The sequence below is a fragment of the Dysidea avara genome, chromosome 6 (assembly GCF_963678975.1).
Source record: "Dysidea avara chromosome 6, odDysAvar1.4, whole genome shotgun sequence".
Lineage (NCBI taxonomy): Eukaryota > Metazoa > Porifera > Demospongiae > Dictyoceratida > Dysideidae > Dysidea > Dysidea avara.
Genome location: NC_089277.1, coordinates 1,677,773 through 1,698,828, shown reverse-complemented (window position 1 = coordinate 1,698,828; position 21,056 = coordinate 1,677,773). Strand labels below are relative to the sequence as shown.

General features: G+C 37.5%; 1 protein-coding gene across 1 annotated transcript in view; it reads left to right on the top strand.

Moving 5' to 3' along the window:
* Nucleotides 1–21,056, top strand: part of LOC136258469 (uncharacterized) — a 121,046-nt gene that overhangs the window by 88,623 nt on the left and 11,367 nt on the right. The window contains exons 6-9 of the mRNA XM_066051778.1: nucleotides 927–1,324; nucleotides 6,903–7,193; nucleotides 7,264–7,353; nucleotides 20,738–21,028. Of these exons, the coding sequence (XP_065907850.1) occupies nucleotides 927–1,324; nucleotides 6,903–7,193; nucleotides 7,264–7,353; nucleotides 20,738–21,028 (1,070 nt within the window). The remainder of the gene's footprint in view (nucleotides 1–926; nucleotides 1,325–6,902; nucleotides 7,194–7,263; nucleotides 7,354–20,737; nucleotides 21,029–21,056) is intronic.

The window sequence follows — 21,056 nt, the reverse complement described above, 5'->3', positions numbered from 1 at the left end:
AGTGCAGGAACCAATTAAGCAAGGGAGATCATCTACATCTGTAGCAAACTTTAATTTCTACTTCAGCCATAGCTATACTACTGATAGACTTCAGCCATAGCTATACCACTGATAGACTTCAGCCATAGCTATACCACTGATAGACTTCAGCCATAGCTATACCACTGATAGACTTCAGCCATAGCTATACCACTGATAGACTTCAGCCATAGCTATACCACTGATAGACTTCAGCCATAGCTATACCACTGATAGACTTCAGCCATAGCTATACCACTGATAGACTTCAGCCATAGCTATACCACTGATAGACTTCAGCCATAGCTATACCACTGATAGACTTCAGCCATAGCTATACCACTGATAGACTTCAGCCATAGCTATACCACTGATAGACTTCAGCCATAGCTATACCACTGATAGACTTCAGCCATAGCTATACCACTGATAGACTTCAGCCATAGCTATACCACTGATAGACTTCAGCCATAGCTATACTACTGATAGACTTCAGTAGGAATTAAATTTCAGCTATTTTAGCTGCAGGTTTAGGTACCTCCCACTGTCTCATTCCTTTTGTAATCCCTATCAAACGTGAAATTTAAATTTTTCCTTGCAGATGACATAATATTTACGATTTTGCTAGGATCGTTCATTATGGACATAACTTGACTATCATTTAAATCAAGGCAAAGAATCAAGCATGCACAAAAATCATAATATTTATGACTGTTGACACCAAAAGTAAAAAAGTGATTACAGTACCAGTAGTGTAATAAAATGTATCTATATAGGATAGGCTGTTATTAGACAGACAAAAATGTTTGTATAAATTTTTATGTGTATATACTGTAGCTACTATCAATCATGAAGCTTACCTGTGTACATCACTATAGCAACATGTTTTGTGTAATTCCTCTTTACAGTATCAATCGTGGTTTTGGGTACTTTTTGTTTGAGAGAGGAATATGGCAGTCATTTAAGCTGCAGCTTTGCCAGTCTACATACTGCATAAAGTGCTACATAACTATTTACTCTCATGAGTCACTACAGCCTCCAGATGACCTCTTGGAGCAACGACAAGATCTACTGTGCTTTCTGACAACTTCCATCAAGGAGTTGAGTAAGCCTCATATGCCTGATTCCAAACTACCAGTAACATGTTTTGAGTGTCCATATCATGAAGATGATCTGCCACACATCCCACTGGATATTACAAAGAAAGAAATACTTGTCTGTAATCTTGGAAGCCGTGTCCAATTAATCAATGAAAATTATTACAAGGCTTTGTATGAATCCATCACATCAGCACCACCAAAGACAGGCAAGTGTGATTTGTATCATTGTTAACATTAAATTCTAATACAAAACAATAAAAAGAGTGTGGCTTTCAAAAGCTTGGGTGGAAAGTTACAGAATCAATTAGTGGTAGCCAAGAAAAGGCTGAAATGATTTAATAATGTGTATACCTGCTCATTATTGCTTGTCATTAACATTGTTAAAATTAGTCATTTCTTGGCTGTCACTATTGAGTTTATACCAGGCTTTTGCTTTATATAGCTAAGCTATATACAACTGTATTTTTGTATGTAGTTTCAAGTGATTTTGTATAGTAAAGATGGCACAGTCAGTGTTTCACCAATAAATCTTTCTAGCAATATTTCTTATATTGATAAATGTGATTTTGAATTTAAGAGAAGCTTGTCAGCAGCACATCAAATATTTTATTAATGTTCCTCTAAAAAGGCAATTCCATGGTGCCCTTTGGAAATTAGGATCTACCTTTTAAAACTGGTTTTGGGACCTGTTTTATCTACAAATACATTGAAGACAGGAGTTACAATAGTATTGCATTGTATGATTATCTACAGGCACAAATGACAGTAATGGAATACAACAGAAATTGTGGTAGCATTAAATTGTAGGTTTTATTGATCTTGACCTTGTTACTAGTGGGATAGCATTCACAGAATAAAACATTTGCTGGCAAGAAGTTGATGTTTAAGTACAGGTTGCAGAGGTGTATCTAGGATTTTTCCTATGTGGTTTCCAGAATTGGTAGTGAGTTATTAATGCAGGGGCAGCCTCCAGCCGCTGATGAATTTGTACACTGATCAAAATTTACTATATATAGTTTATGCTCTATAAATAAACAAACTTGTGCTGGAAAACCTTAATAAATAAATAAAAACATTTTATATATGCTATTTATATGCTTAGTTTCCTGTTTCTCTTTAAGTTCATGGTTTATGAGACTGATCAGAGTACTGTAGTGATTTAAATTAAAACTCAACATTTTGATTTAGGTACTAAAAGTTTCAAACTAGTTTTGCATTACACTCATTTAAGTTGCAATCTACTATGAATGTTCTATTAGGATAGTTTTGACGGCTCTTAGACTATTAAAATTTCTGACTGCTCTATTAGAGTATCTTAATCTTCATAAATGTTTTTCCTTGTAGTTAAATCTTGTTCTCCCTTAATCCCTTTGTAAATTAGATTTCCTATAATACACTGTAGTTATACTGCTATGCTCTATTTTCATTTTTCTGTATATTTGTTTAGCCAAACTATCATAGTTTGTGTACCCCCTGCCCCTGGGTTGAATGCAGAGATCTCAAGTCCCAGCTGTTGTGGTTTCTTTGGTACATGCCTAGTTGCTGGCTATCATGCAGAACACTACTAGGCCTTGGGTTTACTCTGAATTCTTCATGTTTCAGTTACATGTTTCTGACTCCCTGTATTCACAGGCACTAAGTAAGCCTTCTCACAAGTCTCTAGTGGGATAGCATTCACAGAATGTGTTATTTATTCTGATAGAATACACATTTTCAAGGCCTTCTAATCACACACACACTTCTAGAATAATTTTAATTTTACATTGGTGTAGATCTATGAAATTATGAACTTTAGTATTGTGTAGAATGAAGCTAGAATTTTCATTTACAAATGACTGAGCTAACAGTAAGTTCAAAGCTTGGCGTTATGGGGTTCCTTGTGTGCAACTTTTTTGTCAAAAATTTTGTGGGCCTTATTGCTACCTAGTGACTGCTCCATTTGAGTATTTTGAACCTATCAATTTTGGTTTTGTACTTATTATGTGATTGAATTTGCTAACAGGGTCCTATAGACCTTGTCTGCACTAAGGCGTGACACTTTATTACATCATCAAAAATAACACATCTGCTATTTTTTGAGGGCAAAATACATATGCATTTTATGCCTAGGAAACTTTTTTAATGCTGGAATCTTACTGAAAGATAGAGTAGCGCTGGTATAAAGTGAGTTACTAGGTAAAGGTATATAACATACTTGCGACATGGAAAATTATTCCGCTTAGGAAAGGTTTTTGCAATAAAATGCTTGATACTTTTGCCCTCACTTTTCTCTTAAACTATTGTGAATCTTGAAGCCATAGCAACTTTTTTCCGGTTTTTGCCTGACCATCCCTTAGAATGTACAAGGTCTATACATACAGTACATCAAATTCTATGAACATGAACGTTAGATTCAAAAAACATACAAGCCTGAAATTTTCTCCACCCATTATCATAGTGTATAGTAGGGACCACAAAGGAGTAGGCGTGGCCCATGAAATAATATCACCCAGAACACAGCCTCAACCCCCCCCCCCCCCTAATGACGATGAGGCAGTATTAGGTTAGGTGAAACTAAGCTAAAACAAGCTTTCAGATCGACCCGAAATGCTTTCAACAAGTTGCTATGGAATTTTAAAAATTATTTATTTAATGGAATTTTCTACTGACTGAGTAAGTAATTGACTGACTGACTGATGCCTTTAGACAAGTGTAATTTGATAACAGCTAAGGCTACGGGATTGATTTTTTCACTGTTTGATGTCACTTCGGTCCGACAGGTGCCTTTTGGCATACCGCAGTACGTACAATGCATTCTTCATGGACTTACCAGTGTCCTCCTTTGTGTCCCATTCATCTTTGCTGACAGCAAAAAGTGTCGATTTGATGATAGCATGCACGTGATGGCTTCCCTTCATAACGGAAATCGTCCGTAATTGTCATAATGGCTATTTTGATATCAGAGGTGCTCAAAAAGTTCTTGATTCATACTGCTGTGTAACGGGTTGAACATAGCCGACAATGAAGCATAATGGATACTTCACTTTTCAGACAATAATTGATATTTCTGGGGTGCGCGGCACCATTTCTTTCTTTCGGTATGCGTGGATTGCAGAGGTGCTTTTCGAACATTTCTTGATCCGAAATGCTGTGTAATGGGTTGAACATAGCTGACAATGAAGCATAATGGATACTTCGCTTTATAGATAATAATTGGGGCGTGCAGCACCATTTCAGATGTGGTATGTGTGGGTTCACCAGTCATTTACAAAAAAAAGTTAACAAGCAAATACACAGAAAAATTTGGAATTTTCAACTACAGTAGGGACCATAATACATCGAGAAAAAGTACTGAAACAAGTTGGAGTAGTGCACGATATTAATCGCAGTAAAACAATAAGAAGTATTATATCCCTACTGTGCTCAAGATACCATAATGGAAATGCACAGTAGGGATATAACACTTCTTATTGTTTTACTGTGATTTAATATTGTGCACTACTCCAACTTGTTTCAGCACATTTTATCGGTATGTTATGGTCCCTATACTGTAGTTGAAAATTTCAAATTTTTCTGTGTACTTGTTATGCTATGTTGTTGCTGGTTGCTGACCAAATTTTAAGCCATTATAATTTCCAACCTAAAGTTATGAATCTTTAAAGTTTACAAAGTGGATGTGTGTGAAAGACTCCTTTCCACAAATACGGTCACATACATGTAAGTTGCAATTATTCATGCAAATTTTATATAAAGGTTTTGTTTCAATGATCATGATCCCTAACTGAACTTTAATAATTGATGCTCATATACTTATGACTATAACTATACACAACATGGTTTCCAGAGCTTGTAAGCAAGGAAAGGTGTATATACCTTCAGACATAACACAGGGCATTTAATCTCTACTTTAGTCTAAAACCATGACTGAATTAGAGATTGAAATGTCAACTAGTATAAGTGCAGCCCCATCATGCCCTCTACTCTACATGATCCCCCTTTGAACTTTAGCTACCTAATATTTCCTTATGCTTATGCACTTAACCTATGCATACCTCATCAACACAAAATGGTAGTACTGTATATTAAAGACCATGGAGGTTTGCACTCTCACTGAAAAACTTAATTGATTAGGAACAGCCCTCAAAGTACCTTCACAGTGTCTCTGCAATATTAATGAAGTATAACAATTAATTTTATAATGACATGTAAATGGAATCTTCTACTGACTGACTAGCTTGCCCACTGATGTGTTCAAGTAAATAAACAGAATGCTTTAACTCAACATGTGGTTTTTAACATATTACAGTATGCACAATGCATGCTTCAATCCTCATGATGTATACCTACCCAAAAGGATAATAGGAGGAAGGTGTATTAGTGGTACATATGGGACAGCCATATTGGCACAGATGAACATCCTTCTTAGGACATTGGAAATCTGTTTGCAAACTTGAACATGAGTATTTGCAGTGTTGCCTTTATGCCTACTGTATAATTATATCTATTGTACACTGTTCATGTGGCAATTAGGTTTACCTGCAGATATACTTCCTGTACTGTTGTAATGGGCTGAACTTTGTTGAAAATGAAGTGTAATGGCCACTACTAAAAGTTGGGACAAGCATTCAGCTACAGAATTACTTTTATAATATGTCTGGCATCATTCTTTCTTTTAATATGGCATGTGCACATTCACAAGTAATAGTTATACAGGGACAATTTGGAGTGTATGGAATTTATAAACCTGAAGGTCCAAAGGGTCTATAAATTCCACAGACTCCACATCAGGCTTGAGCCAATTATGCAGTGCTCAAAAATCCAGCCTATTATGCTCAAAATTATGTCTTCAGAATCAAGATTATGCTCAAAAGCTGACTGTTTTATTAGAGTATATCTGCATTTCCTGACGGCTCTATTAGAGTAAGCGACTGCTCTATTAGAGTATCTCGATCTTATTTCGTGAATAATCAGTCAAGAAATAGTAGTAGTAATAACAATAACACTAGCTACAAGGTTTTTTGATATGAAATGAAGTAATAATGTGCAGTGTGTTTATGTTGTGCAGTATTTTTGGCAAGTGCATCGTGTGTTTTAATTGAAATTCTTGAAAATCATCCTATTATGCTGGCATAATGCTTGATGCTTTTGCTAGCCTATTATGCTCGAAATTATGCTGGCTTAATTGGCGCAAGCCTCTGGTCCCATAAGTGTACTTTAGACTCTATTTTACTTTACACACAGATTATGTTGTCCATGTTTCTGCTGTAGCACCAGCAAAAGCAGCTGTTTTTTTTCATGATAACACTAGCACCATTCCAACCATGCAATGGATGTGTGGCACAAGTAATTGCCCTCTTTACTTCACTGCACATTAGTAGTGCATATACTCATCAGATAAGCCTAGTTTTTCAGCATATGTTATATTGTGCCTAAAACTGTGGAATCTAATGATTATTAGAAAACAAGGTGGAGTATATGAGATTTATTATCCACCCGCAATGGCCAAAGTTGAGTCTAAATTTGTATAGCACATTATTTTCAAACCATAAAATGTTTGAAAGTTTTCAAAATCTGAATTTCAAAGGTTTTAAATAAATATTGCTTGTAGTATGATAGAAAATTCTCTAAGAGGCAAGTACATTAGAACGTAATAATCATCTAAACACTTTAACAGAGCAATTACACTGACCCTAATGAAACAATCACCTGAATGGTATGTGACCACTTCTTTCAATAATGGCACTTTAGATTGCAGTTTTATGCAGTGACCAGAAGAAAGTTTTTTTTACATTCTTTTGTGTACAGGTGCCATTGATTGTGCCAATACAGCACAGAAACTCAAAGATATCTATGATAAGCTGATCAGGTTGCCAATCAAGTCAATGCTGCCACAGCTTTACTGCAACAAAGTGATATCAAAAGGGCAGAAAAAGAAAATTGAGGCTAAAGAACTAGACAGTGATGGGATGCAATACTTTCTTGATAATGTACTGATTTTGAGTCTGGAGCTAGATATGACAGAGATCTACAGCAAGTTCATTAAGGTATTGCAGGACAATGATGACTTAATTCAGTGTGGAATGGCTAAGAAAATTGGTGAGGGTGGATACCTATAAACGTAATATTATATGTATGTGTTATCATATGTTAAATGATACTGACACAGCCAGCATGGACACCACTTCCAGCTTAAAGCATAATAGACTGGGCGATTCACCACAAAATTCATCTCAGCCAAAGAAAACCAAGAAGAAAGGTGAGTGTATTTGTCCAATCTGTTTAGAAGTAATACAAACCCCAGTAAGACTAAGAGGGTCATGATGGTATTTTCTATGAAGGCCAGTGCAACTCCTGGTTGCATAGAGGTTGTGCAGGTCTTGTGTTTACCAGTCTACAAGATTCCTCTGATCCATTTTACTGTCCACATTGTCAACTAAAGGCACATGCCATAACCATCCCAAATCTAAAAGCCACAATTGTTTCACTCACCAAATCTATCACAGCTCTCCAGACCTCTGTCAAGTCATTGGAGCCTACTTCTGAACCTGCATCAATACCTGATGGATCATCCTCTGTAAACATTCAACCTAAACTTGCTAATGTCATCCCCACCAATAAACCACCATCAACTGTTAGCTATGAGGACAAGCAGTTCAATGTTGTCATGTATGGTATTAAATAAAGCCCATTAAAAACATCTAAATCTGACCATCTGGAAAATGACTTACAATCAATAACCAGTGAATTTGCTAAAGTTGATCTATCAATCCAGGCCAGTTCAGTCAAAGATTGCTTCCGATTGCGTAAATACAAACCTGATGCTTCTCGCCCCAGATCAATTCTCACTAAGTTCCTTCGATCCACAGAAGCCACTATGGCTTTAACCAAAATTGCCTCATTCCAAGCTCCAGTACGAATCAAACTGATATGACACCAGAAGAAAGGAAAGTTGAATCTGCACTACTTAAAGAGAGATGGACATTGCTGCAATACAATAAATTTTCACAGTACAAGGGGTAGTCATTACCCACAGTCTTGTAGAACTATTCGCAACTGGGATAAAGATTTTTGATCGGTGAAATTGATCGCTTGATTTCATCCAAAAAGATTCCTTGATTGCTTTATGATTTAGCTAAGTCTTGTAAATTCTTGTGTACATATTGGCTAGCTAAGGTGCTTGATTGTCCAATTTTAGGACCTCTTGATTGCTTAATTTAGTGTAAATTTACCTTTTGATTGCTAGATTTAATTTTAATTGCAGCAAGAATCCCGGTCACAAATGTTTTACAAGACTATTTCTTACATATGAAATTATGTGATATAAACATGCAGCTTATAAGCCTGTCAACAAAACTCTTGAAAATCTTGGTAAATCTGCAGAGTAAGTCTTTATAAATCTTGAAAAATCTGTAAAAATCAGTAAATCTTGAGGTAAATCTGAAAATCTTTATAAATCTCTGTAAATCTTTATAAATTCCTGTAAATTTCAAGATTTAAAATCTTGTACGCAAATTTTACCTCGTTGCTGACCTCTCTACTGACTTGTACATGAGCGGATCACAAAATGCATGACACTGCTGGGTTCATCTACGTACTCAGTAGGCATCATCTACATACTCAGTAGGGGCATCCATTCCCTGCAACCACCCACCAACTCTACCACACCCTGCTGAGTGGTCCTACAAAGTATCGTCAGTAGTTCTCTCACGTTATTCAGTTGTTGTAGTTGTATCACAATAAATCAGGGCACAGATTATTCAGCACTAGACCTCTACCTGCTGAAATCAAGTAGCCAAACAGCTAGTCGTTTTGAGTATTTCCACTTCACGCAGTCTATATACAAGCAAACTCCAAACTGTCATCACTTCGATGTTCGATTAGATGAGACTACACTATTCATTTTGGGGGGTGTATCCATTAACTGGACTGGACTACTGGACTCGCATATTTTTGGTTTTTGCACATTCTGTGGTTAAATTATATTGAGTCTTGCAAGCCAAGGGTCCTGAGGGAACCTACAGCCCACTACTAAATGCTGAATATGAGCAGTAGAGTATGCGATAACTTTCTTAATAATTTTGGCGCTGTGATTTATTATGTCCTACAACACTTATTCCTTACCCTGGTGTATAGTAATGCTGTAGGGAATGTATATCAGTAATAGTTAACCAGCGATCAACTCGCCAGTTTACAAGATGTGAGCTCAAGGAGCACTATATATACTATAATCTTGCAAGGCAAGACCTTTACTTCTGGAGAAAATTTTTCAGCGTGTGCTTAAATATAATTATTGCGTCAGGACGCAATGATTATAATTAGTCCATGCTAGCTCAATTCCTGAGCTCACACTAAGGATACCTTGAAGGGTATTGTTAACTGGCAAGTTGATCGTTGGTAATTATTGCTGATATACATTCCCTACATCATCACTGTACACCAGGGTAGGGAATAAGTGTTGTAGGACATAATAAATCACAGCGAAATTATTAAGACAGTTATCGCATACTCTGCTGCTCATATTCAGCATTTAGTAGTGGGCTGTAGGTTCCCTCAGGACCCTTGACTTGTGAGACTCAATACATTTTAACCACAGAATGTACAAAAACCTATAATATACCAGTCCAGTAGTCCAGTCCGGTATTCCAGTCCAGTAGTCCAGTCCAGTGAATGGATACACCACATTTTGGGTGGGTACATCTCAGTTTTTCAGATTTAAATGTAGTAACTCGTAATCTACTGGGCTATTATTAGAAGCCAGACTCTTAATTAAATGTGCAGCACTTATTTCCATGCAAAAATTTTGCTGCAAGCATTCGCTACGATCAGTGGTTCCCTAGTGGAGAGAACTGTAATCGTGAATTTTTTTATTTTATTTTATTAACCATCAAATTATGATGGACAAGGTGTATACAAAATAAAAGCAAGTGGATCCTCGGACAACATGCGACCGCACAACAGACCGGTAATTGGATCAGCACGTGGGCACGGCAAGGAAAAGAAAGACTATTTTACACACACATACAGAAAAATTAATTACACACACAAAAATTAATTACAAAACAGATTTAGTAAACTAAGAAGCAGTCCGCTTTGACAGTCCATTCCTTTGAGCTTCTACCAAAGAATATCTGCTGAGAACAGTGTATTCATGCGTGGTCCTTGTGCGTGGCTACCAGCCAGAAGATTTTCTGATGCCAGGGCAAGATGAGCTGATGCCTGGGCAAATGCCCGGGTATGCCCGGGTGTAGATACGCCACTGGTGAGCTAAAACAATAATTATACTAATTAACAGTCTAGTTGGAAGAGAGACACTGGGCATAGTGGGGAAGGATGAATAAAGGGTAAAGGGAGACTGGTAGAATAAATGAAGAGATGAATGGATGGTAATCATTGGGAGAAGTCAGTTCGTAAACAGATAGATCTGGTCCAGAAAGGTCTACTAAGTTCCATCCTGACTGATAGGGTCTGACTACTAACTAACTGAGTGATAGCGTCTGTCTACTAACTAACTAAAGGTCTACTAAGGTCCATCCTGACTGATAGGGTCTGACTACTAACTAATTGAGTGATAGAGTCTGTCTACTAACTAACTAAAGGTCTACTACTAACTGATAAAGAGGAATTTCTAATGGGTAGTGAGCTCGATAACTAGAGTGCCTCAAATCATGTGGTTGCCCATCACACAGAGTTTCAGAAGCAACTCCATCAGCAACAACTAAAGGAGAGTTCACAGTATCTGGGGGTGCTAAAGTTACCTAATGTGAAGTCTTCTGCTCTGCAACAACACAAATGGCCTCCTCAAGGAACTCAAAATCAGTTGGCCCAATGTTCTCAGTCGTAACAGTTCCTTGAGATGATGCAAAAGTGAACTGAATGTGTGAATCTCCAATACCAACGTCTTGAGGAACTGCATTTTCGGAGTACAATGAAGAATATTCAACAGAGAGCAATGAAAACCTATTGGTGACAGGAAACGCAGAAGGAAAGTTATTATCAGACACTGTGTTGTCCCTGCAGAGGGCAGATGATACTTCTGTCCAACTTTGTTCACTCACATTGGCACAAGGCTAACTGTCATCTCCCTCGACAACATCTTGGGGCAAATCCCCATTTTCCTTCACCAAACAACCCTGCAACCAAGCATTCTCAGATCAGAGTGGAGGTGAAGTGCCTAAAAACATACTGAATCATTTTGGAATTATACAGTATAATTGAACACTCAGCCGTTCAACAAGGTGGCAAAAAGCCTTGCCTGTGGACAGCCCATTCTGCACAGTGCAAATCCGAGCAATTCAGTGAAAAATCTCTACACTTGAAGGTGTCCAAATTCCAAAGTTATCTACTACTAAGGGTAAATACATGTATTCACCTCCTACTGCTTCTACCAGTGCCATCTTTCTCCATCTCTCCTCTGAGAGCTGCAAACCCAGGAGTGATGGCTGAATGTGACAGAACTCCAGAATGGAGGGCACTTCAAACAGAAACATCGAAGTAGGTCGGATGACCATTGTAAAATCCGGATGAAAAATATCACCAGGTCTAGCAGCAGATTCCCCAGACACCTTCTGCTCCTTCCGGACATCCGAATTAGCTATCCTCCAATACATGATAAATAAGGTCACACAAAGCATTATGTTGTCTTATACAAAGTGGACCATGTCCACATCCTATCAGGTGGTCTCCAAAATAGGCTTGCGTCGAATATGCCGGCATAATTTTTGGCATAATAGAAATAGAGCTAAAAATGAAGATCTAATCCAAAACAGCCAAGCTGTAAAAAAAGTGTGCGGCCCTCAAAAAGGCTATGGTGAAAAAAGATGTGAAATCCAAGGTGGCGGCCAAGAAATGGCTGTGATGGTAGGTTAATGTTAAAAATTTTAATAACGACAATTCAGGTGAATTTTTTTGCCGCTTGGTCTTGGCACAAAATTCACCTGAATTGTCATTATTAAAATTTTTACCATTAACCTACCATCACAGCCATTTCTTGGCAGCCACCTTGGATTTCACATGTTTTTTCACCATAGCCTTTTTGAGGGCCGCACACTTTTTTTACAGCTTGGCTGTTTTGGATTAGATTTCATTTCTTTTTGTATTTGTATACCCCAAAGCCAGGGCTGCCCAGAGAAATTAAGGGGCCCAGGGCAAAGAGTTAAAGTGGGGCCCTTGACCCAAGTTGTAAGGTGAAGACAAAAAAAAAAAAAAAAAAAAAAGGTCACAACCTGCTGGCAATGACAATAACTACCCATCACCAACCATATCTCCTTATCCATAAGCTTGCTACACTGCTCCTCTGAAGAACACTGTGACTGCTCTATTTAGAGTATTTAGATCTGACTGCTCTATTAGAGTATATCGATCTTTTAAACAGGTATTCAGGGGGCCCCTTTCAGGCTGGGGCCCGGGAAAAAAAATGCCCCAGTTGGCCCCCCCCGTGGGCAACCCTGCCCAAAGCCGGCCTATGGCCAGCTTTGGGACTTTTTTAACCTATCTTTTTTTTTACCACAGGAAGAAGAAAAGATGAAGTAGATGTACTTTAAATATTTTATCAGTAAATGTACAAATTATATATATATAATACATATATTGATTACAGAAATCTCCATGGTGGTTTCTTTGTAACTGAACACTCTACAAGGTGACTTCTTCTAGATGCTAGATGCTCTCTCTACAGGGTGAATTATTTGTAGCTGAACGATCTACAAGGTAACTTCTTCTAGCTGATCTCTCTACAGGGTGGTTTGTTTGTAGCTGAATTCTGTACAGGTGATTTGTTTGCAGCTGAGCTCTTTACAGAATGGTTTCTTTGTAGCTGAACTCTCTAAAAGGTAACTTCTTCTAACTGATCTTTCTACAGGGCAATTTGTTTGTGGCTGAATTTTCTACAGGGTGATTTCTTTGCAGCTGAACCCTCTACATAGTGATTTCTTTGTAGCTGAACTCTCTACAAGGTAATTTCTTCTAGCTGATCTCTCTACAGGGTGATTTGTTTGTAGCTGAATTCTGTACAGGTGATTTGTTTGCAGCTGAGCTCTTTACAGAATGGTTTCTTTGTAGCTGAACTCTCTACAAGGTAACTTCTTCTAGCTGAACTCTCTACTTGGTGGTTTGTTTGTAGCTGAGCTCTCTACAAGGTGACTTCTTCTAGCTGATCTTTCTACAGGGTAATTTGTTTGTAGCTGAACTATCTACAAGGTAACATCTTCTAGCTGATCTCTCTACAGGGTGATTTGTTTGTAGCTGAACTCTCTAAAAGGTAACTTCTTCTAGATGCTCTCTCTACAGGGTGAATTATTTGTAGCTGAACGATCTACAAGGCAACTTCTTCTAGCTGATCTCTCTACAGGGTGATTTGTTTGTAGCTGAATTCTGTACAGGCGATTTGTTTGCAGCTGAGCTCTTTACAGAATGGTTTCTTTGTAGCTGAACTCTCTACAAGGTAACTTCTTCTAACTGATCTTTCTACAGGGCAATTTGTTTGTGGCAGAATTTTATACAGAATGATTTCTTTGCAGCTGAACTCTCTACATGGTGGTTTCTTTGTAGCTGAACTCTCTACAAGGTAGTTTCTTCTAGCTGATCTCTCTACAGGGAGATTTGTTTGTAGCTGAGCTATCTACAAGGTAACTTCTTCTAGCTGATCTCTCTACAGGGTGGTTTGTTTGTAGCTGAATTCTGTACAGGTGATTTGTTTGCAGCTGAGCTCTTTACAGAATGGTTTCTTTGTAGCTGAACTCTCTAAAAGGTAACTTCTTCTAACTGATCTTTCTACAGGGCAATTTGTTTGTGGCTGAATTTTCTACAGGGTGATTTCTTTGCAGCTGAACTCTCTACATGGTAGTTTCTTTGTAGCTGAACTATCTACAAGGTAATTTCTTCTAGCTGACCTCTCTACAGGGTGATTTGTTTGTAGCTGAATTCTGTACAGGTGATTTGTTTGCAGCTGAGCTCTTTACAGAATTTTTTCTTTGTAGCTGAACTCTCTACAAGGTAACTTTTCTAGCTGATGTCTATACAAGGTCACTAGTTTGTAGTTGAACTCTCTACATGGTGGTTTCTCTTCTTCTAGCTGATCTTTCTACAGGGTGATTTGTTTGTAGCTGAACTCTGTACAAGGTAACTTCTTCTAGCTGATCTCTCTACAGGGAGATTTGTTTGTAGCTGAACTCTCTACAGGTGATTTGTTTGGAGCTGAACTCTCTAAATGATGGTTTCTTTGTAGCTGAACTCTTTACAAGTTAACTTCTTCCAGCTGATCTCTCTACAGGGTGATTTGTTTGTAGCTGAACTATCTACAAGATAACTTCTTCTAGCTGATCTCTCTACATGGTGATTTGTTTCTAGCTGAATTCTGTATAGGTGATTTGTTTGCAGCTGAGCTCTTTAAATAATGGTTTCTTTGTAGATGAACTCTCTACAAACTTAAAGGTAACTTCTTCTAGCTGATGTCTTTACAGGGTCACTAGTTTGTAGCTGAATTCTCTACATGGTGGTTTCTTTGTAACTGAACTCTCTACAAGGTAACTTCTTCTAGCTGATCTCTCTACAGGGAGATTTGTTTGTAGCTGAACTCTCTACATGATGGTTTCTTTGTAGCTGAACTCTCTGCAAGGTAACTTCTTCTAGCTAATCTCTCTACAGGGAGATTTGTTTGTAGCTGAACTCTCTACATGATGGTTTCTTTGTAGCAGAACTCTCTACAAGGTAACGTCTTCTAGCTAATCTCTCTACAGGGAGATTTGTTTGTAGCTGAACTCTCTACATGATGGTTTCTTTGTAGCTGAACTCTCTGCAAGGTAACTTCTTCTATTGATCTCTCCACAGGGCGATTTGTTTGTAGCTGAACTCTCTACATGGTGGTTTCTTTGTAGCTGAACTCTACAAGGTGATTTCTTCTAGCTGAACTATCTCTTTCCATAGTTGCATGAACTCCCTACAAGCTAGCTGATCTCTCTACAGGGTGACTTGTGTGTAGCTGATCTCTATACAGGTTTCTTGTTTCTAGCTGATCTCTTGAATTCTCTTCAGGGTGACTGCTCTATTAGGATGACTGCTCTATTAGAGTATCTCGATCTCGCACTTGCTGCACCAAGTTGGATTTCGTGTTATAACTCTGTGGCTTTAAGTCTGATTCTTCTACACCATTGATGAGCTTTTCTAAGATGATTACTCCATCTGTACAACGATTTTCAAAGCATTACCACAAGCGGTTTATCTGGTAGGCATGGCAAGCAGTCGTTTTTTTATTAGCTAATCTCGATTGCGTAATTGTTACACACTGTTGGTTTCTTCGTTGTATCTTCCTGTTTTTTAGCTCGATTTCTTTCAAACCACAAAAGGTTTGAGGTTCAATAGTTAACCTATTCACCCACCGATTTTCAGCTTCTTCCCATACGCGGTTTACCCTGTAGGCGTGACAACATATTGGTGTTATTTTTCGTGAATAATCGCTCATAACTCTTTGCCTGTTTATTGTATTCCAGCCAAAGTTGGCACCGAGATGCGCCTTTATATCTCCCTTGTGTGTGCTAAATTTCAAGGCAATCGGATATGGCGTTCGCGTTTTATAGCAGTTTTTGTAAGTGTGCGACAAGAAAAAGAAAAATAAGAAGAAAAAAAAACAAGAAACTGAGCCAAATTTTGAAGTCGCATATCTCGGGAACGCGCGAAGCGATTTCGCTCAAATTTGGAATGTGGAGTGCTGCAGTTGGAGGGCATGTCCACAGCAAAAATCGTCTTGTTTCATCAAGAAAGCACAGAGCTACGGAGGTGCGAAAATTGCGTTTTCTTTCTTCCTGTCAATATACTCACGGGTATTACGCGCCGGCTTCTTGGGCCGCACGACACACTACCGTGTGTCTGGATACAACGAAAAAACCAACAGTGTGTAACAATTACGCACTGTTGGTTTTTTAGAAAGGCTCTTCAATGGTGTAAAAGAATCAGACTTAAAGCCACAGAGTTATAACACGAAATCCAACTTGGTGTAGCAAGTGCGAGATCGAGATACTCTAATAGAGCAGTCACCTTGAAGAGAATTCAAGAGATCAGCTAGAAACAAGTAACCCATAATAGAGATCAGCTACAAACAAATCATCTTAGTCATTTGTTTCTGAAGAAGTTACAATAGTATTGCATTGTATGATTATCTACAGGCACAAATGACAGTAATGGAATACAACAGAAATTGTGGTAGCATTAAATTGTAGGTTTTATTGATCTTGACCTTGTTACTAGTGGGGTAGCATTCACAGAATAAAACATTTGCTGGCAAGAAGTTGATGTTTAAGTACAGGTTGCAGAGGTGTATCTAGGATTTTTCCTATGTGGTTTCCAGAATTGGTAGTGAGTTATTAATGCAGGGGCAGCCTCCAGCCGCTGATGAATTTGTACACTGATCAAAATTTACTATATATAGTTTATGCTCTATAAATAAACAAACTTGTGCTGGGAAACCTTAATAAATAAATAAAAACATTTTATATATGCTATTTATATGCTTAGTTTCCTGTTTCTCTTTAAGTTCATGGTTTATGAGACTGATCAGAGTACTGTAGTGATTTAAATTAAAACTCAACATTTTGATTTAGGTTTCAAACTAGTTTTGCATTACACTCATTTAAGTTGCAATCTACTATGAATGTTCTATTAGGATAGTTTTGACTGCTCTTAGACTATTAAAATTTCTGACTGCTCTATTAGAGTATCTTAATCTTCATAAATGTTTTTCCTTGTAGTTAAATCTTGTTCTCCCTTAATCCCTTAGTAAATTAGATTTCCTATAATACACTGTAGTTATACTGCTATGATCTATTTTCATTTTTCTGTATATTTGTTTAGCCAAACTGTCATAGTTTGTGTACCCCCTGCCCCTGGGTTGAATGCAGAGATCTCAAGTCCCAGCTGTTGTGGTTTCTTTGGTACATGCCTAGTTGCTGGCTATCATGCAGAACACTACTAGGCCTTGGGTTTATTCTTCATTCTTCATGTTTTAGTTACATGTTTCTGACTCCCTATATTCACAGGCATTAAGTAAGCCTTCTCACAAGTCTCTAGTGGGATAGCATTCACAGAATGTGTTATTTATTCTGATAGAATACACATTTCCAAGGGCTTCTAATCACACACACTTCTAGAATAATTTTAATTTTACATTGGTGTAGATCTATGAAATTATGAACTTTAGCTAGTATTGTGTAGAATGAAGCTAGAATTTTCATTTATAAATGACTGAGCTAACAGTAAGTTCAAAGCTTTGGGAGTGAGTTATGGGGGTCCTTGTGTGCAATTTTTTTTTCAAAAATATTGTGAGCCTTATTGCTACCTAGTGACTGCTCCATTTGAGTATTTTGAACCTATCAATTTTGGTTTTGTACTTATTATGTGATTGAATTTGCTAAAGGGCCCTATAGACCGTGACTGACTGACTGACTGACTGACTGACTGACTGACTGACTGACTGACTGACTGACTGACTGACTGACTGACTGACTGACTGACTGACTGACTGACTGACTGACTGACTGATGCCTTCAGACAAGTGTAACATGATAACAGCTAAGACTACGGGCTTGATTTTTTCACTGTTTGATGTCACTTTGGTCCGACAGGTGCCTTTTGGCATACCGCAGTACGTACAATGCATTCTTCATGGACTTACCAGTGTCCTCCTTTGTGTCCCATTCATCTTTGCTGACAGCAAAAAGTGTCGATTTAATGATAGCATGCATGTGATGGCTTCCCTTCGTAACGGAAATCATCCGTATTTGTCATAGTGGCTATTTTGATATCAGAGGTGCTTTTCAAATAGTTCTTGATTCGTACTACTGTGTAACGGGTTGAGCATAGCCGACAACAAAGCGTAATGGATACTTCACCTTTCAGACAATAATTGATATATCTGGGGTACGTGGCACCATTTCTTTCTTTTGGTATGTGTGGATTGCAGATATGCTTTTCGAACAGTTCTTGATTCGAAATGCTGCGTAACGGGTTGAACATAGCTGACAATGAAGCGTAATGGATACTTCGCTTTTAAGATGATAATTGGGGCACGCAACGCCATTTTAGATGTGGTATATGTGAGTTCACCAGTCATTTACAAAAAAAAGTTTACAAGCAACTACACAGAAAAATTTGGAATTTTCAACTACAGTAGGGACCATAATACATCGATAAAAAGTACTGAAACAAGTTGGAGTAGTGCACGATAAGAAATGTTATATCCTTACTGTGCTCAAGATACCATGATGGAAATGCACGGTAGGGATATAACACTTCTTATTGTTTTACTGTGATTTAATATTGTGCACTACTCCAACTTGTTTCAGTACATTTTATCGGTGTGTTATGGTCCCTATACTGTAGTTGAAAACTCCAAATTTTTCTGTGTACTTGTTATGCTATGTTGTTGCTGACTGCTGACCAAATTTTAAGCCATTATAATTTCCAACCTAAAGTTATGAATCTTTAAAGTTTACAAATTGGATGTGTGCGAAAGACTCCTTTTCACAAATACAGTCACATACATGTATATTGCATATATTATTCATGCAAAATTTATATAAAAGTTTTGTTTCAATGATCCCTAACTGAACTTTAATAATTGATGCTCATATACTTATGACTATAACTATACACAACATGGTTTCCAGAGCTTGTAAGCAAGGAAAGATGTATATACTTTCAGACATAACACAGGGCATTTAATCTCTAGTTTAGTCTAAAACCATGACTGAATTAGAGATTGAAATGTCAACTAGTATAAGTGCAGCCCCATCATTCCCTCTACTCTATGATCCCCCGTTGAACTTTAGCTACCTAATATTTCCTTATGCTTATGCACTTAACCCATGCATACTTCATCAACACAAAATGGTAGTACTGTATATTAAAGACCATGGAGGTTTGCACTCTCACTGAAAAACTTAATTGATTAGAAACAGCCCTCAAAGTACCTTCACAGTGTCTCTGCAATATTAATGAAGTATAACAATTATTAAAAAATTAAATTTTTTAATTTTATAATGACATGTAAATGGAATCTTCTACTGACTGACTAGCTTGCCCACTAATGTGTTCAAGTAAACAAACAGAATGCTTTAACCCAACATGTGGTTTTTAACATATTACAGTATGCACAATGCATGCTTCAATCCTCATGATGTATACCAAAAGGATAATAGAAGGAAGGTGTGTCAGTGGTACATATGGGACAGCCATATTGGCACAGATGAACATCCTTCTTATATAGGACATTGGAAATCTGTTTGCAAACTTGAACATGAGTATTTGCAGTGTTGCCTTTATGCCTACTGTATAATTATATCTATTGTACATGGTTCATGTGGAAATTAGGTTTACCTGCAGATATACTTCTTGTACTGTTGTAATGGGCTGAACTTTGTTGAAAATGAAGTGTAATGGCCACTACTAAAAGTTGGGACAATTACTTTTATGATATGTCTGGCATCACTCTTTCTTTTAATATGGCATGTGCTTGTTCACAAGTAATAGTTATACAGGGACAATTTGGAGTGTATGGAATTTATAAACCTGAAGGTCCAAAGGGTCTATAAATTCCACAGACCCCACATCAGGCTTGAGCCAATTATGCTTTGAAAATTGCCTTTTATGCTTTTGAGCAGTGCTCAAAAATCCAGCCTATTATATTCAAAATTATGTTTTCAAAATCAAGATTATGTTCAAGAGCTGACTGTTTTATTAGAGTATATCTGCATTTCCTGACTGCTGTGGTAGAGTAAGCGACTGCTCTATTAGAGTATCTCGATCTTATTTTGTGAATAATCAGTCAAGAAATAGTAGTAATAATAATAACACTAGCTACAAGGTTTTTTGATATGAAATGAAGTAATAATGTGCAGTGTGTTTATGTTGTGCAGTATTTTTGGCAAGTGCATCGTGTGTTTTAATTGAAATTCTTGGAAATCATCCTATTATGCTGGCATAATGCTTGATGCTTTTGCTAGCCTATTATGCTCGAAACTATGCTGGCTTAATTGGCACAAGCCTCTGGTCCCATAAGTGTACTTTAGACTCTATTTTACTTTACACACAGATTATGTTGTCCATGTTTCTGCTGTAGCACCAGCAAAAGTAGCTGTTTTTTTCATGATAACACTAGCACCATTCCAACCATGCAATGGATATGTGGCACAAGTAATTGCCCTCTTTACTTCACTGCACATTAGTAGTGCATATACTCATCAGATAAGCCTAGTTTTTCAGCATATGTTATATTGTGCCTAAAACTGTGGAATCTAATGATTATTAGAAAATAAGGTGGAGTATATGAGATTTATTATCCACCCGCAATGGCCGAAGTTGTGTCTAAATTTCTATAACACATTATTTTCAAACCATAAAATGTTTGAAAGTTTTCAAAATCTGAATTTCAAAGGTTTTAAATAAATATTGCTTGTGGTATGATAGAAAATTCTCTAAGAGGCAAGTACATTAGAACGTAATAATCATCTAGACACTTTAACAGAGCAATCATACTGGCCCTAATGAAACCATCACCTGAATGGTATGTGACCACTTCTTTAAATAATGGCACTTTAGATTGCAGTTTTACACAGTGACCAGAAGAAAGTTTTTTTACATTCTTTTGTGTACAGGTGCCATTGATTGTGCCAAGACAGCACAGAAACTCAAAAATGTCTATGATAATCTGATCAAGCTGCCAATCAAGTCAATGCTGCCACAGCTTTACTGCAACAAAGTGATAACAGAAGGGCAGAAAAAGGAAATTGAGGCTAAAGAACTAGACAGTGATGGGATGCAATACTTTCTTGATAATGTACTGATTTTGAGTCTGGAGCTAGATATCACAGAGATCTACAACAGGTTCATCAAGGTATTGCAGGACAGTGATAACTTAATTCAGTGTGGAATGGCTGAGAAAATAGGTGAGGGTGGATACCTATAAACGTAACA